The 26,114-nt window shown below is 43.4% G+C and overlaps 1 protein-coding gene across 1 annotated transcript; it reads right to left on the bottom strand.

The window, feature by feature from the left end:
- Positions 1-8,512: 8,512 nt before the first annotated feature.
- On the bottom strand, positions 8,513-9,358 carry LOC122942471 (ras-related protein Rap-1b-like). Its single transcript, XM_044300113.1, has one exon. The coding sequence runs from the start codon at positions 9,356-9,358 to the stop codon at positions 8,729-8,731; it is 630 nt and encodes a 209-aa protein (XP_044156048.1). The 3' UTR covers positions 8,513-8,728.
- Positions 9,359-26,114: the final 16,756 nt, after the last annotated feature.

Raw genomic sequence — 26,114 nt, 5'->3', positions numbered from 1 at the left:
CCTCCATGTTTTATGTACAATAAAGCTAGAGCAGCTTTTTTAATTCCTAATCCCTTATTCACAAGATAGGAGATACGTTTCTGATCAGCAGGGGTCCTACGAATGGGCCCCTGCTGATCATTCAAATAGTCCCCCGATTGAATGGAGCTTCAGACATATGGGGATGCCGGAGATTGCAAAGTACAAGCATTTGGCAATCTCTGGCAGTCCCATAGGGTTAAATAGAGCGGTAGATGTGTGTGTGTGTGTGTGTGTGTGTACCGCTTCAGTTAAACAGGGGAACACAAAATGGGGGTCACGGCAGTCGGACCCCTGTCGATCAGACACTTATCCCCTATCTTGCGTTCAAGGGACAATGCCAGTTTTTGGGCTTTGCAAAAAAAATTAACTTAAAGGGAATCTGTCACCTATTTTGAGCATATAAAACTGTTAACATAGCAATGTTTAATAAAGTACCTTCATTCCTGCATGTGTCTTCTTTCTTTTAATTCAAGTTTTCATTTAGATCAAAAGGTTATTTTTTTTATATGCTAATTAAGCCTCAAGGTGCCCAGAGGGGCGTTATTACTCTCCTCTAGTGCCCAGTAACGCCCCCTCAGAAATAAATTTACTCCCACACCCTTGCCGAACGGCGCCGCCCCCTCCACTACGTCATTTAATTTATTCACCCCAGCATCCTTGCGTCCTCCTTTCTTGGCCTCCGAAATCCCGCGCAGCCGCAGTATCGCTGACTGCCTGCGCCTGTACGATACTCCGGCTCCTGAGGCAACAGCGCTCTGATTACGTCACTGGGCTCGGCGCATGCCCAGTGACACTATTGAGGCTGTTGCCCTCACGAGCTGGAGGCAGTCAGCGATACTGCGGCTGCGCGGGATTTCGGAGGGCAAGAAAGGAGGACGCAAGGATGGGGGGGTGAATAAATTACATGATGTAGTAGAGGGGGCGGTGCCGTTTGGCAAGGATGTGGGAGTAAATTTATTTCTGAGGAGGTGTGCTGGGCTTGGAAGAAAGGCGGGCTGGGCACTGCAGAGGGGCGTTACTGGGAACTAAAGCAGAGTAATAACGCCCCTCTGGGCACCTTGAAGCGTAATTAGCATATCAGAAAAATCACTTTTTGATCTAAATGAAAACTTGAATAAAAGAAAGAAGACACATGCAGGAATTAAGGTACTTTATTGAACATTGCTATGTTAACAGTTCTATATGCTCAAAATAGGTGACAGATTCCCTTAAAATTCATGTTTTTTTACAACAATTTTTTGTTGTCACACTTTTTGGACAGTTTTTTTTTTCCTATAGTAAAGTCTATAGGAATATGTCTGAAAACTCCTCAGCCCGCTAGAAAACTAAATAAAAATGCACTGTTTGTAGCGCATTTCATCACTCTCTGCTAGCTATTAGCAAGCATCTGGCCGCAGCAGTTTTTACCACAAATCACGGCAAAACGTTGCACTTTTTTTCAAAAGCATTGTGTGAAACCACTTTTATTCAATAAAGAGAAGCCATTGCCAGTGTTTACATATGCCATATGGGTTTAAACAACTGTAGAAGAGATTTCCTGATTCATCCTTGTAATTCAGTTCGTTTTTTTGTTTTGAATACAGTGTATTAAGTATGCAGGACCTCTAGAGGGCAGTATACACACTGTACTTTATGGGCATTCAGGCGGTTGACAGCAGTAGTGCCAACACGGCAATTTAACCTGAATACCAATATAGTATATCTTTCATGTACTTTATCATTTAGCTATAATAGCCTGTCTACATTCAATGCGCTGCCTGTGCCGTCATAGTGCGCCCTGCGCTGATGAATGGCAGGAAAAGTCTAAGGCATATTGGTACACCATAGACTTTTTCCAGGCTGCGGATGCCCACAGAGAGAGCTCTGAGTGCTGCCTCTGGCACCCATGCCATAGGTTCGCCACCACTGTACTAGATGATTATAAAAAATTCTAACTTTTCATATTCCGTGTTCGTTGTGCAGTTTTTCGTAATTTTCTGCGGACCCATTGACTTTCAATGGGTCCGTTGAAAACTCGGCTAATGCACAGTTTGCCATCCGCGTCCGTAATCCATGGTTCCAGTCCGTCAAAAAAATATAACCTGTCCAATTATTTTCGCGGAAAACAGTTCGCAGACCCATTCAAGTCAATGGGACCGTTAAAAAACGTGGAGGCACACAAGATTGCCATCCGCGTCCGCTTTTTTTTCCTATCATTTGCATGGCAATCCTGTCTTAGACTTTTTTTTAACTTTCCTTTATGGAACCCCATTTTGCGGAACGGAACACAACAACGGTCGTGTGCATGAGGCCTAATAGAGAAAAATCTCACTACCTTTAACCACTGCTGGCAGTATGAATCCATATGCATTAGCAGTCAGTGGGGTGTCATGATTGCAGGGTGGATGAGGAAGCCTCATGCAGATTTTGGTCTGGGTCTGGATAATTTTGAGGTTTAGTCTAGGATCTATTTATTAATAGGTCTGGTCTGAGGTCTGAATTTATTTGGGTGTCCAGAGAGTGCATTTATTTTGGGGCTTTTGGATCAGAATGTATTTGTATTACTATAGAGGGTGGTAATGGGCTGCAGAAGTTAGGTGCCAAAGATGTCTTTATACATCAGGAGAAGTCGTCATAGCAGTCTGGGCTAAATGGAGAAGAAAAAGAAAGACTATGGCAGTTTTACTAATACTGCTTAATTTTTAGACTGTGTAAGCTTAGTAGGAGATTTATCAAGACTGGCATATCTAACTGCTTAGAGGTGGCGAGAGTTCACAGCGGGTCTGTGCAGCAGAATCTTAAATGTACGCCAGCTAGACGCAGAAAAGTGGCAGAAGTAATTTTGAATGTGTCGGGCCACATAGCCTTTTTTTTTTAAGTGGTTGCAGGCAGACAGAATTTTATTATGTTACTACAGCTTTGTGAAAAGGAAAGGTCTGCCAAACTCTGATCTGCAAAAAACACGGATGATGTCCACGTGACATCCGTATTGCATCGCTTTTGAGGGGATGCATTGTAACACTGCCTATACTTGTCTGCAAAATGGACAAGAATAGGACATGTTCTATCATTTTTGCGGAACGGCTGTACGGACATACGGAAACGGAATGCTCACGGAGTAGTGATACCTCCATCAATCCCTTGCCGCCCCAGTTCTGATGGTTCCCTGTGGCCTCTTTCTCCTGGTCCCTTTTCACAAACAGGAAATGTCCCTGCAGCCAATCACCAGCTGAAACAGGTCACCACTGTGGCCACTGGTTGGCTGAGTGGGCATTTCCTGTAGGTCCAGGAAGCAACAACCTCTTTAAACCCACAATAATGCACAGAACAGTGTACAGAAAGATGGCATGTTGAGCTAAACATCAGCCGCAATCTTAGTTACTATTATCTGAAATAAAGTTCATTCTTTCACAATACTTGAGTTACATCCACTCATACAGAATATGGGCTCATGCAGATGGATCCTTCAAATTGTGTGCTGCCATGCTGTAGCAAGACACCAGTAATAAACGTCCCTGGGTTTATTGGGTCCTGCTTTGCTATACATCCTCCATAGGGATCCATTGAAGCCTTAAAGGGAACCTGCCACCATGACAATGCAGTGCAATCTGCTGGTAGTATGTTATCTAGCAGAAGGATCTGACTCCTACATAGTACTATAGGAGTAGATTCAGTATGACGTACAATGTATTAATTTAAATAGGACCTGTCACCTTTCCTGACTTGCATTCCCCATGGAATATCAATTCTGGAGCATCTATTCTTATGACTGTATGTTGTGCCATTCCTGTATTATTCCTGCTAGAAGTTTGCAAATAAATTGCTAGCAGTCTGCAGTAAGGGTACTGTTGGGTGGTACCAGTAGCGGGTGTGTCTGACTGTCCAATCAGTGTTGCAGGAGCCAGACTGTGCAAGGACCCAATCCCCCTCCAACTAGTAACACCCATCTGTTCTTTTACTGCAAGCTACTGGCAATTTGATCATAACTTCTAGTAGAAATAACAGAGGAATGGCCCAACATAGAATCATAAGAATAGTTATGTCCTGGGAAATGCAAGTAGTTACAACAGACATGTCTGGAGAGGGACAGGTCCTCTTAAATCTCTGTTTTTTCTGTTCCTAGTAGCCATGTGAGCAGTCCTACTGACAGTTAACTCTATGAGCAAGCATACAAGAAAGTCTGTCAATCATGACTCCTAAGTATAGAAAGTGCAGAGGTTTTACTGAATCTTTTCCCAGAAATCAGTCCCATATAACAATCTGCTCAGCTCCTCCTGCTCTACAGCATTCTGCATGCAGATTGCACTGCATTATCATGTTAACAGGTTCCCTGTAATCTACTTGAATGAAACTTAACAATGGAGATCTAATGGTACTTTGACACTTGCGGCAGAGGATTCCAGCAGGCAGTTCTGTCGCGGAACTGCCTGCCGGATCCGGGAACCCGGACGCAAACGGATGCATTTGTGAGACGGATGTGGATCCGTCTCACAAATGCATTGGAATATCGGATCTGTCTCCGGTGCCATCCGGAAAAACGGATCAGTATAATTTTTTTTTTTTCATTTTTAAAGGTCAGCGCATGCGCAGACCGGAAAGCCGAATCCGGCAACTGATCAGTATTTTTGGCCGGAGAGAAAACTGCAGCATGCTGTGGTATTTTCTCCATCCAAAAAACGTAAGAGGGACTGAACTGATGCATCCTGAACGGATTGCTCTCCATTCAGAATGCATTAGGGTAAAACTGATCAGTTTTTTTCCGGTATTGAGCCCCGAGGACGGAACTCAATACCGGAAAACTTTAACGCAAGTGTGAAAGTACACTAAATTTGGTACAATTTATATCGTGGCTCACCCTTATCTTCCAATATGGTAAAGGTTCCACGTGGAACGCTGAGAGCCAGCAGACACAAAGTATCGGGACAAACTATACAAGGAAATCCAACAAGCGTTATAAAGTAACGTTACAAGTCCAAGCACACTCTGAAGACAAGGTAAGAGGGTGGAGGTAGAGGGGGACGCCCCGTTCACCTAACCCGATTTTCAGCTATTAATCTATACCTTGGAACATTGCGAGTGTGGACTGGGTATCTGGAAACATTTGTATGAGCATAGTAACGTCACTGGATATACAAAACCAACTACTGATGCCGGAAAACAACTAAGTGTTGCAAGTTTCTGTATATGTGCACATTTTTCCACATTTCTTTCACTTTTTCACTTTTTGCATTATTTGCATTTTTTATAATCTTTCATTATAAACTTTATTCACTGGTCTTTATCAAAGACTTTTTGCAGGAGCACCTTTGGAGAGGAGAACTTTAATTGATTTATATGATATCATAAGACACTTATTATTTTGCGTATAGATTGGTATTTATTTGTTTTCCTACAAGAACGTAACCTCTGTTACCAAGTTGTCCATACCAGTGGATACCTCAATAACTATTATATTTTAAGTTTTATTATATTTTATATGCTATTTTAACCAAATAATATTAATGAACATAAAGTATTTACTATAGACGTACCAGCTGGTGTGTGCCTGTCTTTTATTTTATGAAAGTACACTAAGATGTTCAGGGACGGAATAAGGATTTTGAGTTTAAATTTTAGAGCTATTGTTTAGTTAGGAAGAAAACTTCTCTAATGACTACCTTATTACATTTGTCAGTTCTGCAGAGACATAGATGAAGTTCCTGAAATTTGCTTCTTTTGACTGAAAGAGGTCCTCCCATGATTGATGTAAAAAAATGAAAATCAGACATCATCTAGTACATGACAATCTCTAACAAATCTAGAAGCTGGCAGCTCAAGGGCATGTCCTTTTTTTTGTTGTTGCTGAAAATAAGATCCATGATATGTATGTATACCCCTATTAGATGTACAGCGTGTCACAGCTGTTACCTCTGGCTGTGACCTTCTGTCATTGCTCTCGCTGCAGTTCTGTTCCTGTGTATTGTTTGTGGTTCTTTATGGGTTAACTCCCCTGTGTGCCTATTAGGAGTTAATCCTCTCTGCCTGCTCCATGGGTGTGGCCTCTCTGCTGCACTGACGGAATCTGTATATTTGGCTGAGTTCCCCTTAGATCTGGGTCAGCTCTTCTAGTATGTGTTTGTCTTGTCCTTCTCTTGGTTTGTACTTTGTCTCCCAGGCTGCTGACCCATGGGATCCGTGTCTGTCGATGTTCTGTGAGTTCGCCTTCTTGCTCATTGTTGTCCTTTCTCCTGTGTTTTCTGTCACGAGTTGGAGATCCAGCGACAGACCTCTGCGTCGTCAAGCAATAAACAAACGGAAATCAGGTACAGACACACAAGAGTTTATTGCACAAACAAAAGGCCAGAGAAGGCAGCACAGACAAAACATGAGCTCTATGTACCGTCAGCACAGTGGGAGAAAACCCCCACCGTGCCACTGTCTAGTAATACTCCAGAGGGGCATGACTAAGCAACTCTTGGTATTCACTAGGGCCCCAGATGGTAGGGTTAGGCTTTGCAGCAGGAAGTTGCCAGGGTCCACTCTGGAGCGTGAACTAGACTGTGACAGCAGGAACGACCGGACAACAGGTACCGGCGGTACATAGGCAAACATAACATAGACAGGCACATCTAAACAAGGCAACTAATAACACAAGCAGGAGTACATCGCAAGGTACCAGGAGTGGCAATGAGCAGAGGAGGACTTGCTCCACCAGTAGTAAACTGCATGGCCTTGCCCATGGCACCTGCAGCAAAGAAAGGTGCAGCAAGGGCTTGCTGAACAGAATAACCCCTAACGCAGAGACAGAACCCTCCATACAGAGAAACGAATATGAAATAGGGGAAGACAGGCACGATACAAGATAGGCAAGACAAATAAGGGCAGAGGCATAAAGACATAATACACACAGGGGAACTCAAACATAACTGGCAACTCTGATAACAGAAACACAGGAGAAAGGACGACAATGAGCAAGAAGGCGAACTCACAGAACATGGACAGACACGGATCCCATGGGTCAGCAGCATGAGAGACAAAGTACAAACCAAGAGAAGGACAAGACAAACACATACTAGAAGAGCTGACCCAGATCTAAGGGGAACTCCGCCAAATATACAGATTCCGTCAGTGCAGCAGAGAGGCCACACCCATGGAGCAGGCAGAGAGGATTAACTCCTAATAGGCACACAGGGGAGTTAACCCATAAAGAACCATAAACAACACACAGGAACAGAACTGCAGTGAGAGCAAAGACAGAAAGTCACAGCCAGAGTTAACGGCTGTGACACAGCGCTTTGGAATTAAAGGGAATCTATACCTATGACACTGGCTGACCTATTACATGTGCGCTTGGCAGCTGAAGGCATCTGTGTTCGTCCCATCTTCATATGTGCCCGCATTGCTGAGAAAAATTAGGTTTCAATATATGCAAATGAGCCTCTAGGAGCAACGGGGGCGTCGCCATTACACCTAGAGGCTCAGCTCTCTCTGCACTTTAATTGACAAGGCCAGGCAGTGAAAACGTGATCTCACTTGGATGCAGAGAAAGCTGAGTTTCTAGGTGTAACGGCAACGCCCCCATTGCTCCTAGAGGCTCATTTGCATATATTAAAACCTAATTTTTCTCAGCAATGCGGGCACATATGAACATGGGACCGACACAGATGTCTTCAGCTGCTAAGTGCACATGTAACAGGTCAGTCAGTGTCATAGGTACAAATCTGCTGACAGATGTCCTTTAAAGGCAACCTGTCACCATGAAAAAGCTATATGTTATCTAGCAGGAGGAGCTGAGCAAATTAAAGCATAGATCTATAGAAAATGATTCAGTATGACAATTTATTCATTTAAATCTCTGTGCTTAGGCGTCATGTGAGCGGTCCTGCTAGTGACTGAGCAGGCATACTGATAAGACTGTCATTGACCGTCACCGCATACATGGCTCCTGAGCATAGAAATCGCAGACATTTAAATGAATACATTTAATCCCATATATCATTCTGCTGTTTAAAAAGTGTATATTATGCTTTGTGGTACAACCCCTTTAAGTAGGGTTGGGTATGATACTGAATGTATGCTCATCCCCTATTAGAGGTACTGCACCTTGGAATTGATGGCGGCGTTCTGTATTGAGTAATGGAGGCAGATTACAGCTCTTCACTTGATCTATGTCCTACAACGAGAACCTCCAGGTTTTATTGACGCTGCAACTTGGATCAATATGTCATTTTTGGTTTGAGAGGCATTACAATTTCATACAAAATGAATATCTAACTCCCAGGTCATCCACCATAAATTAAGCAAGCCATGTGAAATCATATCGCAGTGTACTACATTATCTATTTTGCTCGCACCACCCTGCAATATTATTCCTAGGAAACAATGCTGAGGTCATTTCCAATCCCTTTATTATAAAGTACATGGTTCTTCAGCTAGAACATTGTGATTACAGTGATATGTAGCATTACTCATGTAACACCAACAACAATGAAACAATGCAGTCCCATACAAGGTATGAGTTATCTAAATGTCTACTTTGATCTCTCTAAGGACATAGAATAAGTTCACACTGGCATCGCCTTGAGAAAACCAGTTTTGTAGGCAGAGCCTCCTTCCCTGTCTACGAACACCACCTATTTCTATGGCAATGAATTCTAGAATGGACAGCCTTTTTCCAGATATGTTTGTTACCCACCCATTCCACTTAGTTTTTTTTTTTTCTCCTCAAAGTCTTTACAAGAGTCAAGTATCAACAGATGCTGCAGCTATTGGTCTTATTCATCGGAGGTTTGCTGTTTAGCTCATTAGGGATTGTCTCTCTCCTCTTTCGCAAAGCAGGACTTAGTCGACTGGGAAGGTTGACCTCTCTCAACAATTCTCTGAATACCTCAGTCACATTCAAGTTCTCCTTTGCTGAGGTCTCCAGTATACGACAATTCCACTCCAGCTCCACTGTAGTCATAGCATCATCACAAAAAACCTTCTGGGCATCAACGTTGTCCTTTTTGTTGCCAACTACCACCATAGGTGGACATTTCTCCTCCTTTATGTCCAGGATCTCTTCTCGTAACCTTCTCAAAATCGCAAAAGAGTCTGGGTTGTCCACCGAGTAAACTAGAGCAAAAGCATCTCCACTCCTCATACTTAGTTTTCTCATAGCTGGAAATTCATAGCTGCCGGTGGTGTCCAAGATTTCAATCTTCACTTGCTCCCCATCCGTGGTTTCATACTCTGTGCTGTGTAACTCTTCCACCGTCCTCTTGTGTTTGGGTTCAAAGGTGTCCTGCAGAAAGCGATGGATGAGTGAGGTCTTCCCCACACCTGCTGCTCCTAGGAACACCAGCCTGATATGATTCTTCTCCTTGACAGATAGTGACATATCTGCTCTGTACTGTGAATAGGTGGTTAAGAGAAACCTGATGTCCTGCTCCTTAGATCAGTGTGCACAGATTCCCCACACCTCTCACTATTTATTCATATTTTTATGAGGTAGCTGTGTCTTTATCCAATCAGAGGCCGCTGCCTGCACCCGGATAGTAGGGGAGGGGGACCTGTCACTGTGTTGTGCTTCTAGCATTTGTGTTTGAGATGCTGGTGTTAACCTTTTCACTACCACCACAGATTTCATCATGTTCCTCTGTTTGATGTTACTTAAATGCCGGGCATTTTAGGACGTGAGGCCACTTGGTTTGATGTACTGAAACATCTGACGTCCACATTGCTGTCAGATTACTACAGGGTTGTTTCCTTATAGAAGAATTTGTATGTCAGCTTTGTTCATGTAATTTCCTGCTCTAAATATAATGTCATGTTAGCATTTCTACGTCTGACCGCTTTCTTTGCTTCTAGAGAAACCAGTAGAGTTTGCACTCGAATGAAAGACTAAAAAAATACAAATAGTTCTTCAGAGTTGCTTATGTCCATAGATTATATTCAGATACACATACTGTAGGGTATGCAATGGTATTTATTCATACCGTTGTGCCACTGGGCAGTACTCCGCTATGACCTTTGAATGCAGCATGCGTATGGTGCAGCCACTGAAATGGAACAGGTTTCCGTGTCCTATGTCTCACTTGTGCGGATAATGGCCCATTTTGGACAATGCTTCCAAGTTTGTGGAGTCAGTTTGGGGAAGGCCCTTTTTTGTTCCAGCATGACTGTGCCCCAGTGCACAAAGAAGGGCATAGTCGGCTTAGTTAGCGTGGAACAACTTGTCTGGCCTGCACAGAGCCCCAACGTCAACCCCATCAAACACCTTTGGGGCGAACTAGAACAGAGACTGCGAGCCAAGCTCTCTCCTCCATCATCAGGGTATGACCTCAAAAATGCTCTTCTGGATAAAGGGGTAAAAATAACCACAGACACATTCCAAGATCTTGTAGAAAGTCTTCCCAGAAGAGCAAAGGGGTCACCAACTCTATATTGATGTCTATCGATTTAGAAAGAGATATCATGAAAGCTCCTGTATGTGTTAGGCCTCATGCACACGACCGTTGTTTGGGTCCTCATCTGAGCCGCCGTTTTGGTGGCTCGGCTGCAGACCCATTCACTTCAATGGGGCCACAAAACATGAGGAAAGCACTCCGTGTGCTGTCCGCATCCGTGGCTCCGTTCCGCTGCCCCGCTAAAAAAATATAACATGTCCTATTCTTGTCCGCGCTTTGCGGACAAGAATAGGCATTTATATTGCCGGCGCCCATTCCGTTCCACAAATTCCGGAAGGCAACACAGACGGCTCCCGTTTTTTGCGGACCGCAAAAAACGGCACACCTGTGTGCATGAGGCCTTATGTGTATGATCGCTGGACCCTGGCTGATCGCTAGAATGATCCTCCTCATTGCATGCCAACAGTAAATAGGAGTTTAAGTTCTTGACCGTTTCTGTCAGCCCCATAGATGATGCATGTATGACGATTGCTCCATTCAGACTCCTCAATGTGGTGGTGGTTCATGACTCCTGTTCTAGTGAGCGATGGGTCCCCCAGTTACCATGTATTTATCATCTAAGCTTTGCCTGGAATAACTTCTATAAAATATGGCGTACAATCGAAATGACAAGTGTGTGCAAGTGCTGAATAGCTGATGCACGTTTTTTGAACCTATCATTTCTTTATCCAACCATCACAGTCAGAATGCATATCTATAACTGCAGAAAGCAGCTACAGAAAGGGTGCCTTGGTGTGGAGTACCCAGCATGTCCTGGTATTGCACAGACTATCCATCGTAATGCTTAGATTGACCTGTGGGGGTGCTGCAGAGGAATTTCACACTTGGTTCCAGGTCTCCAACACCCATTTCCCCAGATTACAGCCATTTACTGGGAGCAATAAGGATTCTAAAAACTGGACACATTTTTATTAGAGCATATGGACATCATGGCTGTTGTGTTACCCTACTCTGGATGCCCCACTATAAGCTAGAGCAGCTCTCTCTCTCTCTCTGGAAAACCAGCTCATACATGAATTACATTTGAACGGCCACCAAGTAATATTGCATTTCTGTCCAGGCACAACATCCTCAGCAATCACAGATGATTGCCAGGGATGAGAGAAGCCAGACCTGTGGCGTTCAGCTAATTGCTGCGCCTGCTTCACGTTCAAATAGGTTGTCTTCAAGAGACTTGCCTTTTACACTACATATCATTGAATTCGGCAGCCAAACACTTAATTGCCTTAATTTCATCTCTTTCAGACTACTGGCTTCTTGAAGGACTCTGACGATAAGCGCTTACACATGTTTTGCAACTGTAAATCTGAAATAATTGTACACAAACATTTATGTAATTCATGCACAGAGTAAAGCCGGCCATCCACATCAGCCATGCTGACAGGTTTTAGCTGGTAGCCATCGTCACCAACCTGGTCTTCATAAACATGCAATCAGCTTATAAATCAAACCATTCATGTGCAGGCCTTCATAGAAACCTGGCCATTCATAAGCTGACTCCATGTATTGGCTCGTATAGTCCAGCACCACAATGACCTGTGTCCTGCTGGCTGTATGGGCCGATGGCCAGATCAGACTAGATCTAGTCAATCTAACAAACCCACATGTTACAATAATTTCTAAATGAGTTTTACCATCTTGGCCCCTCTGGGTCTTTTAGGCCTAAACAATGTTGCAGATGGACTGAGATAAATCATTAGATTTCAGCTATTTTCCTTTTTTTTTTTTTTTTTTTTTTTTGAGGGAATGTTTGAGATATATATTCAGAAATATGCATACATCATTCACTACATGGACCATGGACCATTGACTATGGAAGCGTGTTTTTGGACATGCTCTGTGCAGAGGTCATGGTAGACAAGTCGTGACCATTACCTATGATGACTTTTGTCATATATGTGTGTGTGTTATCTTCCATTGTAATCCTGCCTGTGATCATAATGATGTGACTGCTTAACTCTTTAAGGGCACAGCCTTATTTCACCTTAAGGACCAGGCCATTTTTTGCTAATCTGACCAGTGTCACTTTATGTGGTGATAACTTTAAAACGCTTTGACTTATCCAGGCCATTCTGAGATAGTTTTTTTTGTCACATATTGTACTTCATAACACTGGTAAAATGAAGTCAAAACATTTTATTTTTATTTGTAAAAAAATACCAAATTTACCAAAAATTTTTAAAAATTGCAAATTTCCAAGTTTCAATTTCTCTACTTCTATAATACATACTAATACCTCCAAAAATAGTTATTACTTTACATTCCCCATATGTCTACTTCATGTTTGGATCATTTGGGGAATGATATTTTTTTTGGGATGTTACAAGGCTTAGAAGTTTAGAAGCAAATCTTGAAATTTTTCTGAAATTTTCAAAAACCCAATTTTTAGGGACCAGTTCAGGTCTGAAGTCACTTTGCGAGGCTTACATAATAGAAACCACCCACAAATGACCCCATTCTAGAAACTACACCCCTCAAGGTATTCAAAACTGATTTTACAAACTTTGTTAACCCTTTAGGTGTTGCACAAGAGTTATTGGCAAATGGGGATGAAATTTGAGAATTAAAATTTTTGGGCAAATTTACCATTTTAATCCATTTTTTCCAGTAACAAAGCAAGGGTTAACAGCCAAACAAAATGCTATATTTATTACCCCGATTCTGTAGTTTGCAGAAACACCCCATATGTGGCCGTAAAGTACTGTACGGGCACACAGTAGGGCGTAGAGGGAAAGGTGCGCCGTATGGTTTTTGGAAGGCAGATTTTGCTGGACGCTGGACTGGTTTATTTACACCATGTCCCATTTGAAGCCCCCCTGATGCACCCCATGAGTAGAAAATCCATAAAAGTGACCCCATCTAAGAAACTACACCCCTTAAGGTATTAAAAACTGATTTTACAAACGTTGTTAACCCTTTAGGTGTTGCACAAGAGTTATTGGCATATGGAGATGGAAAATTTGCTAAAAAAATTAAATTCTCAAATTTCATTTTAATCCATTTTTTTCCAGTAACAAACTAAGGGTTAACAGCCAAACAAAATGCTATATTTATTGCCCTGATTCTGTTGTTTGCAGAAACACCCCATATGTGGCCATAAACTACTGTACGGGCACACAGTAGGGCGTAGAGCGAAAGGTGCGCCGTGTGGTTTTTGGAAGGCAGATTTTCCTGGACTGGTTTATTTACACCATGTCCCATTTGAAGCCCCCCGATGCACCCCTAGAGTAGAAATTCCATAAAAGTGACCCCTTTTTGGAAACTACGGGATAAGGTGGTAGTTTTGTTGGGACTATTTTTAGGGTACATATGATTTTTGGTTTATCTATATTACATTTTTGTGAGGCAAGGTTACCAGAAATAGAAATTCTGAAATTTCATCTCCATTTGCCAATAACTCTTGTGGAACACCTAAAGGGTTAATGACGTTTGTAAAATCAGTTTTGGATACCTTGAGGGGTGTAGTTTCTTAGATGGGGTTGCTTTTATGGAGTTTTTACTCTAGGGGTGCATCGAGGGGGCTTCAAATGGGACATGGTGCCCCCCCCCCAAAAAAGACCATCAAAATCTGCCTTCCAGAAACCATAAGGTGTTCCTTTCCTTCTCCGCCCTGCCGTTTGGTCATACAGAAGTTTACGACCACATATGGGGGTGTTTCTGTAAACTGCAGTATGAGGGTAATAAATATTAAGTTTTGTTTGGCTGTTAACCCTTACTTTGTTATTGGAAAAAAAAAGAATTAAAATGGAAAAATTTCCAAAAAATTGCTTTTTTTGGCACCGTTTTTATTTTTAATTTTTTACCGTGTTCATCTGAGGGGTTAGGGGGGTATTTTTTATAGAGCAGATTCTTACGGACGCGGTGATACCTAATATGTCTACTTATTTAAAAAAAAATATGTTTTACACTATATTATCTTTTTATAAACAAAAAAAAAACATTTTAGTATATCCATATTCTGAGTCATTTTATTTTTATTTTTTAGTTGACTATCTTAGGTATGGGCTCATTTTTTGAGGGATGATAGGACGGTTTTATTGGCACTATTTTGAGGGGCATATGACTTTTTGATCGCTTGCTATTACAATTTCTGCGATGTAAGGTGACAAAAAAATACCTTTTTTTGCACCGTTTTTATTTAATTTTTTTGACCGTGTTCATCTGAGGGGTTGGGGGGGTATTTTTATAGAGCAGATTATTACGGCCGCGGCGATACCTAATATGTAAACTTTTTTTATTTATTTTAGTTTTACTAAATAATATTTTAGAAAACAAAAATTTTTGTTTTAGTGTCTCAAGTCTGAGAACCAGTTTTTTAGCCGATTGTCAGTGGCTAAATTGGGGTATAAATTTAGTACTCCATGGAAGTGTGGTACACCCTGAAGCAACCAATAATGCAGAGGCCCGGATGATCGGGGCACGTGTCACATTGAGTTGTGGTGTTCTTCCGTATTCCCTTCCTGTGACACACTCTGCACTTTTTTTGGGTCCATCCCTTCTTTCCAGTATGGGGGACCACACCTGGAAAGTGTTGGCCAGGAACGATCCGGGCACCTACAGTTCCCGAAAGTACTTCGGCCTGCCCTTTCCCGGTCAGAAAAGGTCAGGGCCTTGAGGACTGCCTCATAGAACTGAAGTAATGTCCCTGTGTTGCCAGCATTCCGGGACAGCACAAAAGAGTTGTACAAGGCAACCTGTACCAAGTAGACCGCAACTTTTTTGTACCATGCCCGGGTTTTGCGCATGGCGTTATATGGCTTGAGGACTTTATCAGAGAGATCAACTCCTCCCATATACCGATTGTAGTCGACGATACAATCGGGCTTGAGGACCGTTGCTGCGGTACCTCGCACAGGGACAGGGGTGATGCCGTTACCATGAATTGTGGACAGTTCAAGGACATCCCTCTTGTCCTTATATCTGACCAGCAACAGGTTTCCAGTGGTAAGGGCACGGGTCTCACCCCTTGGGATAGGTACCTGGAGGGGGTAGGTAGGGAGGCCTCGTTCATTTTTACGCACAGTCCCAGGTACTGGAACAAGGGGATACTAGTATATAAATTATCCACGTACAGGTGGTAATTCTTATCTAGCAGTGGGTGCATAAGGTCCCACACAAGTTTCCCGCTAACATCCAGAGTGGGGGGGACATTCTGGGGGTTGAATACGGGAATCTCGCCCCTCGTACACACAAAACTTGTAAGTGTACCCTGAGGTACTCTCACAAAATTTGTACAGCTTCACGCCATACCTCGCCCACTTAGAGGGAACATACTAGCGGAAAAAAAGGAGTCTCCCCTTGAACGCAATGAGAGACTCATCAACCGCGACCTCCCTTCCAGGTACATAGGCTTGTACAAATTTGTCCCCAAAAAAGTTGTGGGAGGCGGGGCAGAGGGGCAAGCTGCAGCACCCCTGGGGGGTCTAGAGTCACACAGACACCCAATTTAGGGTGATGCAACCAAAACATTTTTTATTTTTTTTCTTCAACTAACTTTCCCTAAATATCCCTGCCTAATCTAACTTGTCCCTAGCCTTTCCCTAAATACCTGGGGATGCTGGGGCACAGATGGGGTGCTGGATCCTGGGCTCTAAACAGATGAGGGGTGCTGACTCTGAGACACGATGCAGCACTCCTCTCTCCTCGGCCTCCAGACTGAAAAAGAGGAGGAGGAGAGGAGCGCTGCGATAATTTGAATGAACCGCCCGCCCAGCCGACCAATAAGAGCGATCCTGAGAGGTGATGTCACTATCACCTCTCAGGATCTAAGGATGGTTATTGGTGGCGTATTATCACACCACCGATCACCATCCTTCTCTGGGTTATCGGGTCCCCAGAGACCCGAATAACCCGGAAATGCATCAAACCGCAGGTCTGAATTGACCTGTGGTTTGCTGCGATCGCCTACAGGACCCCCCCCTCGCATTTAGCCAAAGTGCCTGCTCAATGATTTGAGCATGCACCGGGTTCCGATCACCGCCCGCCGAGCGGAGGTGATCGGAAATACATAGGACGTATCAGTCAGTACGCCCTGTGTCCTTAACGATCGGGAAATCAAGGTGTACCGGTACGCCCTATGTCCGGAACAGGTTAAAAGTGATCTGTACAGATCAGAAACATTGGCATATTTTGAAGTACAATAATGCAAAGGAATTCAAAAAATATGGATAGTGATGGGGAAAATTAAAAATAACCACAGAAATTCTAAAAAATAAAAGTTGTTTAACATAAAAACCTGATTGATACAATACACAATTTCTTCATAATACTTTCCCTTTAGGGGTTTCCAGAATTGTCAAAAAGGACTTGCTGTTATTTTCCAGGAACAGCAGCACTCTTGAATAGGGTTCAGTTAAGCTGAGCTTCAATGCCAATCACAGACCATGAACAAGTGGGGCGCTGTTTCTGGACTATTACAGTAGATTTTTTTTTATATAGCATTGTACAACCCTATTACATCTGAAGAACCCATTAAAAACCATATTTGCGAGGTCTACTCCCCCTGACATCCCTTCTGTTTGCCCAGTTTAATACAGCCCCATAATTAGCTTTCTCTCTCTGCTGGAGGATGTGATGTGGAAAAGATCATACTACTGTAACATGTTCTGACTGGAGGACCAGTGTGGGTGCCATGTGGCCGCCTGAGCTCTGAGGACTATAGAAGATGGCCACCAAAAGGAACATAGGCTCATATATATTATGCAGCATTATTCTAACCAAGGGAAAGGTTAGAGCTAATGTATTGACTTAATTGACAGATTTATGACTGTATGGGCTCTACTTTACAGGCTGGGATCTGTGTGCAGTAGAGATGTGACTTTTCATTTGCAACCTATTTTTCATGAATTTTATTAAACCACCAGCTTGCACAGTGGTAACAAGGCATGATGGATACATGTTCTCATTCTGTTTACGCCAAATTCAGACTCTACCATTTGTATGTCTAAACAGAAATCGAGACTCATCAGACCAGGCAACATTTTTCCAGTCTTCAACAGTCCAATTTTGGTGAGCTCGTGCAAATTGTAGCCTCTTTTTCCTCAATGTAGTGGAGATGAGTGGTACCCGGTGGGGTCTTTTGCTGTTGTAGCCCATCCGCCTCAAGGTTGCGCGTGTTGTGGCTTCACAAATGCTTTGCTGCATACCTCGGTTGTAACGAGTGGTTATTTCAGTCAACGTTGCTCTTCTATCAGCTTGAATCAGTCGGCCCATTCTCCTCTGACCTCTAGCATCAACAAGGCATTTTCGCCCACAGGACTGCCGCATACTGGATGTTTTTCCCTTATCACGTGGAATGCAATGAGAGAGAAGAAAAAAGAGGTTGAGTGGTTCCACCAGGACTGGAGGTCCTGGGGAAAAGGCGCCAGAGGGATGGAGAAGATGTAAGTGTAGATAGAAGGAGAAGTATAAATATACTATAAAATAAAATAGCACCACAAACTACGTGCCTGTTCAATGACTATTTGGGGAAGGCTGCACAAGTGTTATAGGGAAATGAAAAATATTTTCATTCCCAATAGACAAATACCAGTGACAGGTGAACCTAGTCTGGAGGCTCCAAAATTATCAAATGGATCCAACCGGACGTGATTCAAAAAACAGAAAACACTACAAAAGGCGCCACTCCCAAGGATGTGAAGAGGATAAGTGTGGTGGATAATGCCCCCTTAGGCCAGAGGATGATATTAGAAAAATTAAAAATATATGATAATATATAATGGATACAAAAAAAGTGTAGAATACTCTCCTAAGGGGAGATTCCTGTGGATGAGAGTAGGAGTACTCACTTCACAGGGGGGGTAGTCACAGGATAAAGCTCAAGACACCCGTGACCAACTGCCCCCCCTAGCCGGGATCTCATGTCAGATGATATCAATTGATGGCAGCCAACGACAAGGCTTCTGATCAATGCAGTTTATTACAATAAAATAGCCCAACGCGTTTCGGAGGTCTTATAATCCTCCTTCTTCAGGGGTCTTTTCACAAAGGTCTCCACTGCTTCAAAAGGAACATGAGACCTTTGTCATATATTTTTAATTTTTCTAATATCTTCCTCCGGCCTAAGGGGGCATTATCCACCACACTTATCCTCTTCACATCCTTGGGAGTGGCGCCTTTTGTAGTGTTTTCTGTTATTTGAATCACGTCCGGTTGGATCCATTTGATATTTTTGGAGCCTCCAGACTAGGTTCACCTGTCACTGGTATTTCCCTTATCACACCATTCTTTGTAAACCCTAGAAATGGTCGTGCGTGAAAATCCCAGTAACTGAGCAGATTGTGAATACTCAGACCAGCCCGTCTGGCACCAACAACCATGCCACGCTCAAAATTGCTTAAATGACCTTTTTTTTCCCATTCTGACATTCAGTTTGGAGTTCAGGAGATTGTCTTGACCAGGACCACAACCCTACATGATTGGTTGACTAGATAATCGCATTAATGAGAAATAGAACAGGTGTTCCTAATAATTCTTTAGGTGAGTGTATAGAGACACCTACACATTACACCTACAGAGGTTTTTATGACATCCCATTCTAAATCCATAGGCACTAATATAGAGTTGGTCCCCGTGCAGCTAAAACATCCTCCACTCTTTAAGCAAAGATTTCTACAAGATTTTGGTGTCTGTGGAATTCATCCAGAACAGGCATCCTCAAACTGCGGCCCTCCAGCTGTTGCAAAACTACAACTCCCAGCTTGCCCAAACAGCCTACAGGTATCAGCCTACAGCAGGGCATTGTGGGAGTTGTAGTTTTACAACAGCTGGAGGGCCGCAGTTTGAGGATGCCTGATCCAGAAGAACATTTCTGAGGTCAGACACTGATGTTGAACAGAAGTTGTGATCCAGCCCCTCCTATCCTAGTTCATTCCAAAGGTATCTGAGGTCTAGGCTCTGCATGAACCATTCAAGTTCTTCCACACCAAACTCACCCAACCACGCCTTTATAGATCTTACTTTGTGCACTGGAACATAGAGGGTCCTTCCCCAAACTGTTCCCACAAAGGTGGAAACATATAAGTGTCCAAATTGTCTCAGTATACAGAAGAATTAAGATTTACCTTCACTGTAACTAAGGGCCTAGAGTATCAACCCCTGAAAACACCTCCAAAGCATTACCCATCCTCCACCAGACTTTACAGTTGGCACAATGCAGTCTAATGGCAGATATCGTTCTCCTGGCATTCGTCAAACCCACACCTGTCCATGATCCATCAGACTGCCAGATAGAGAAACGTGATTCATCACTCCACAGAACATCTTACCACTGCTCCAGAATCGAGTTTTGGCGTGCTTTACTCCATCAGATACCTGGAATTGTGCTTGCAAATGTAAGGTTTGCATGCAGCTGCTCAGCCATGGAAACCCAGTTTTTGTGCTGATGTTTATGGCTGAGGAGGTTTGGAGTCTGTACTTATTGAGTCTTTAGTACGTTGCTACCTTATGCCCTATGCACCTCAGCACTCGGTGACCCTGCTCTGTAACTTTACAATGGTCTCCACTTCATGGCTGAGTTGCTGGGTTTCCTTTTACTTTACAATAATAGCACCGACAGTTGATGGTAGAATATCTAGCAGGGAAATCTTTTTACAAAATGACTTCTTGCAGCGGTGGCATCCGAATACAGAACTGCACTGGAATTCGGTGAGCTCTTTAGAACAAGCCATTCTTTCACAAATGTTGATAAAGGCAGACTACATGGCTGCTAGGCTGGATTTTATACACCTGTGGCAATGAAACTGAATGAAACACCTGAATTCAATGATTAAGATGTGTGCCCCAATACTTTTCTCTATATAGTTTATTTGTATCATAGGGGATCTAGTGTTAAAATACACATCATTGGTATTACTGCTTCCATAATAAACACACAGTGAACACAGGACGACAAAACTATACAAAAACTTAAATGGTTCATCCCGCCTCCCTAAGAATGGAATAAAAAGTCTTTACTGTACCCCAAAGTGGTACTAATATAAACGTCAACTCAGCCTGCAAAAAAACAAGCCCTTTCACATTTCCGTCAAAGGAAAAGTAAGAAAGTCATGGCTCTCAGAATATTGTGACATAAAAATACTTTGATGTTTTTGAAAGTATGGGGTAAAACATAAAAACGATATAAAATGTTGTATTGCCAAATAACAATAATGTACTGACCCACAGAATAAAGTTATTCAAACGTTTATTGTACACTGTAAAAATTAAAGCCAAAAATAAACCCCCAAAATGTCTAATTACTGTATTGTCTCTGCCCCCCAAGTTTTTCAGTACATTATATGTAATCCAAAATGTTGCCATAAAAAAAAATTCAACCTGTCTGGAAAAACAAAAGTTATGGCTCTCAGAGGCAGGGGATGAAGAAACGGAAAAAAAAAAAATGCATCCAAAAAGTTAAAATAGGCCACATCGTTAAGGGGTTAAAATGTATTCGCTTAACTGACATACTAGACGGAGTATGTTGCATGGCCTGCAAGCATCAAGGAACAGGGCGTTCTTTACATTACCGGCAGCTTCCTACTTTCTAAAATGACATTTCTAGGGTTCACCTTTTTCCTTTGAAATGAGACCAAAGCGTTGATGAATCGCAGAAGGTTCTGTATTTCGTTACTGCATGAGGATTATATTGCTATGTAGGACTACTTTGATCCACCTGATAATGGGGAAGAGAAAACGTATTTTCATATAATTCTGTTCGTCTACAGCCACCACGCTCCCTGTTATCTGGCTTCGCATGGCAGAATGATAACGGTTTATCTGACACAAGCCTGCAGCTGCCTCATTATCCTCCCCTGCTCCTGAGAACAGTGGGAAGCCCTGATGTAAGCCACATGGGGGAGGGGAGCCAGAAACAGAGATTTTATAGTCATATTTTTTACTCATAAATTCAGTCACTATTGGCATGGGTGAAATGCAATAGTGAGGTACTAGTGCACGTAAAAATAAATCAATTGATAGGAAAGGTAATCTACCTGTGACCCATCTACATACCATAAATGTGTCTGTATTCTAATTTTTTATAATGTGACACAAAATATTCTGACACTAAATATTAAAATATCATTTTAATACAGTATTGGAATGTCGTGTGATGTGTAATTGTCAGCAGACTATCTACAAGACTCTGGAAGCTCTGCCCCATTCTACACAGGAAAGCTTTCAGAACTGCCAGAAATGCTGATTCTTATAAATCTTGTCCCTGACACAGGACAGGCCTGCGTCTTATCTGCACAAGACACAGACAGTTCATTCATAGTAAGGGGATTGAGGCGTGCCCACTTGTGTTCTCCCTCCGGCTCCAACCCCAACCACGGGCCCCGCCCCCGACTTGGTTGACACGACCCCTCCCTGTTGTCTGACCTCCATGATCCGGGCTGTGGGCTCCCTCCACTGAGTCTGGCCAGTGTGAAAAGCAATCAGCTTTTAGGAGCGCAAAGATCCTGCTGCTGAATGGCCAGTGCATCGCTGGCCTGGCAGGCAGCAGGAGCTGCGCAGGCTCAAGCACACACAGAGGCGCGCAGTCGCGCACCAGCATGGCTGGCAGTCAACAGCTTCATCAGCACCCTGGGGTAAAAAGTGTGTTCTCTGCTCCCTCCTGTCAGCTGTGGACTCCTTTATATGCAGGGGCAGCAGGGACACTGGCGCTCCCATCCCCACAACTGCGAACTGCAGCCTGTCAGACTGCACAGGAAAGTGTTCAAAACTTCTGCAGAAGGCCCAAACTCTCCGTGCACCCTTCATCGTGAGACAGCACCCCTGTCATGTAATATGCTGATAATAGACGCCCCTGAGCCTGCTAGCCAGACATGAGTATTATACACCCATGAGCCTGCTGTCTAATATACATGTGATATACGCCCCTGAGCCTGCTGTCTAATATACATGTGATATACACCCCTGAGCCTGCTGTGTACTATACATGTGATATACACCCCTGAGCCTGCTGTGTACTATACATGTGATATACACCACTGGGCCTGCTGTCTACTATACATGTGATATACACCCCTGAGCCTGCTGTCTGTTATACATGTGATATACACCACTGAGCCTGCTATCTGCTATACATGTGATATACGCCCCTGAGCCTGCTGTCTACTATACATGTAATATACACCCCTGAGCCTGCTGTGTATTATACATGTGATATACACCCCTGAGCCTGCTGTCTGTTATACATGTGATATACACCACTGAGCCTGCTATCTGCTATACATGTGATATACGCCCCTGAGCCTGCTGTCTACTATACATGTAATATACACCCCTGAGCCTGCTGTGTATTATACATGTGATATACACCCCTGAGCCTGCTGTGTATTATACATGTGATATACGCCCCTGAGCCTGCTGTCTACTATACATGTGATATACACCCCTGAGCCTGCTGTGTATTATACATGTGATATACACCCCTGAACCTGCTGTGTACTATACATGTGATATACCCCACTGAGCCTGCTGTGTACTACACATGTGATATACACCCCTGAGCCTGCTGTGTAATATACATGTGATATACACCCCTGAGCCTGCTGTGTAATATACATGTGATATACCCCACTGAGCCTGCTGTGTCTAATATACATGTGATATACACCCCTGAGCCTGCTGTCTGCTATACATGTGATATACACCCCTGAGCCTGATGTGTATTATACATGTGATATACGCCCCTGAGCCTGCTGTCTGCTATACATGTGATATACATCCCTGAGTCTGCTGTGTAATATACATGTGATATACGCCCCTGGGCCTACTGTCTGCTATACATGTGATATACACCCCTGAGCCTGCTGTCTACTATACATGTGATATACACCCCTGAGCCTGCTGTCTACTATACATGTGATATACACCCCTGAGCCTGCTGTCTACTATACATGTGATATACACCCCTGAGCCTGCTGTCTACTATACATGTGATATACACCCCTGAGCCTGCTGTCTACTATACATGTGATATACACATCTGAGCCTGCTGTCTACTATACATGTGATATACACCCCTGAGCCTGCTGTCTACTATACATGTGATATACACCTCTGAGCCTGCTGTCTACTATACATGTAATATACACCCCTGAGCCTGCTGTGTACTATACATGTGATATACACCCCTGAGCCTGCTGTGTACTATACATGTGATATATGCCCCTGAGCCTGCTGTGTACTATACATGTGATATACACCCCTGAGCCTGCTGTGTACTATACATGTGATATACGCCCCTGAGCCTGCTGTGTACTATAAATGTGATATACGCCCCTGAGCTTGCTGTGTACTATACATGTGATATACGCCCCTGAGCCTGCTGTGTACTATAAATGTGATATACACCACTGAGCCTGCTGTGCCTAATATACATGTGATATACACCACTGAGCCTGCTGTGTACTATACATGTGATATACACCCCTGAGCCTGCTGTCTACTATACATGTGATATACACCCCTGAGCCTGCTGTGTACTATTCATGTGATATACACCCCTGAGCCTGCTGTCTGCTATACATGTGATATACACCCCTGAGCCTGCTGTCTGCTATTCATGTGATATACACCCCTGAGCCTGCTGTCTTCAAGAACACCCCTGAGCCTGCTGTGTCTAATATACATGTGATATACACCCCTGAGCCTGCTGTCTACTACACATGTGATATACACCACTGAGCCTGCTGTGTAATATACATGTGATATACACCACTGAGCCTGCTGTGTACTACACATGTGATATACACCCCTGAGCCTGCTGTGTAATATACATGTGATATACACCCCTGCGCCTGCTGTGTATTATACATGTGATATACACCACTGAGCCTGCTGTGTAATATACATGTGATATACCCCACTGAGCCTGCTATGTCTAATATACATGTGATATACACCACTGAGCCTGCTGTGTAATATACATGTGATATACCCCACTGAGCCTGCTGTGTCTAATATACATGTGATATACACCCCTGAGTCTGCTGTCTGCTATACATGTGATATACACCCCTGAGCCTGCTGTCTGCTATACATGTGATATACACCCCTGAGCCTGCTGTGTACTATACATGTGATATACACCCCTGAGCCTGCTGTCTACTATACATGTGATATACACCCCTGAGCCTGCTGTCTGCTATACATGTGATATACACCCCTGAGCCTGCTGTCTGCTATACATGTGATATACACCACTGAGCCTGCTGTGTATTATACATGTGATATACACCCCTGAGCCTGCTGTCTGCTATACATGTGATATACACCCCTGAGCCTGCTGTGTAATATACATGTGATATACACCCCTGAGTCTGCTGTCTGCTATACATGTGATATACACCCCTGAGCCTGCTGTCTGCTATACATGTGATATACACCCCTGAGCCTGCTGTGTACTATACATGTGATATACACCCCTGAGCCTGCTGTCTACTATACATGTGATATACACCCCTGAGCCTGCTGTCTGCTATACATGTGATATACACCCCTGAGCCTGCTGTCTGCTATACATGTGATATACACCCCTGAGCCTGCTGTGTATTATACATGTGATATACACCCCTGAGCCTGCTGTGTATTATACATGTGATATACGCCCCTGAGCCTGCTGTCTACTATACATGTGATATACACCCCTGAGCCTGCTGTGTATTATACATGTGATATACACCCCTGAGCCTGCTGTCTGCTATACATGTGATATACACCCCCGAGCCTGCTGTGTACTATACATGTGATATACACCCCCGAGCCTGCTGTGTATTATACATGTGATATACACCTCTAGAGCCTGCTGTGTATTATACATGTGATATACGCCCCTGAGCCTGCTGTCTACTATACATGTGATATACACCCCTGAGCCTGCTGTTTACTATACATGTGATATACACCCCTGAGCCTGCTGTTTACTATACATGTGATATACACCCCTGAGCCTGCTGTGTACTATACATGTGATATACACCCCTGAGCCTGCTGTGTATTATACATGTGATATACACCCCTGAGCCTGCTGTGTATTATACATGTGATATACACCCCTGAGCCTGCTGTCTGCTATACATGTGATATACACCCCTGAACCTGCTGTGTACTATACATGTGATATACACCACTGAGCCTGCTGTGTACTACACATGTGATATACACCCCTGAGCCTGCTGTGTAATATACATGTGATATACACCCCTGAGCCTGCTGTGTAATATACATGTGATATACCCCACTGAGCCTGCTGTGTCTAATATACATGTGATATACACCCCTGAGCCTGCTGTCTGCTATACATGTGATATACACCCCTGAGCCTGATGTGTATTATACATGTGATATACGCCCCTGAGCCTGCTGTCTGCTATACATGTGATATACATCCCTGAGTCTGCTGTGTAATATACATGTGATATACGCCCCTGGGCCTACTGTCTGCTATACATGTGATATACACCCCTGAGCCTGCTGTCTACTATACATGTGATATACACCCCTGAGCCTGCTGTCTACTATACATGTGATATAAACCCCTGAGCCTGCTGTCTACTATACATGTGATATACACCCCTGAGCCTGCTGTCTACTATACATGTGATATACACATCTGAGCCTGCTGTCTACTATACATGTGATATACACCCCTGAGCCTGCTGTCTACTATACATGTGATATACACCTCTGAGCCTGCTGTCT

The sequence above is a fragment of the Bufo gargarizans genome, chromosome 6 (genome assembly GCF_014858855.1).
Source record: "Bufo gargarizans isolate SCDJY-AF-19 chromosome 6, ASM1485885v1, whole genome shotgun sequence".
Lineage (NCBI taxonomy): Eukaryota > Metazoa > Chordata > Amphibia > Anura > Bufonidae > Bufo > Bufo gargarizans.
This window is presented reverse-complemented; position numbering and strand designations above follow the sequence as displayed.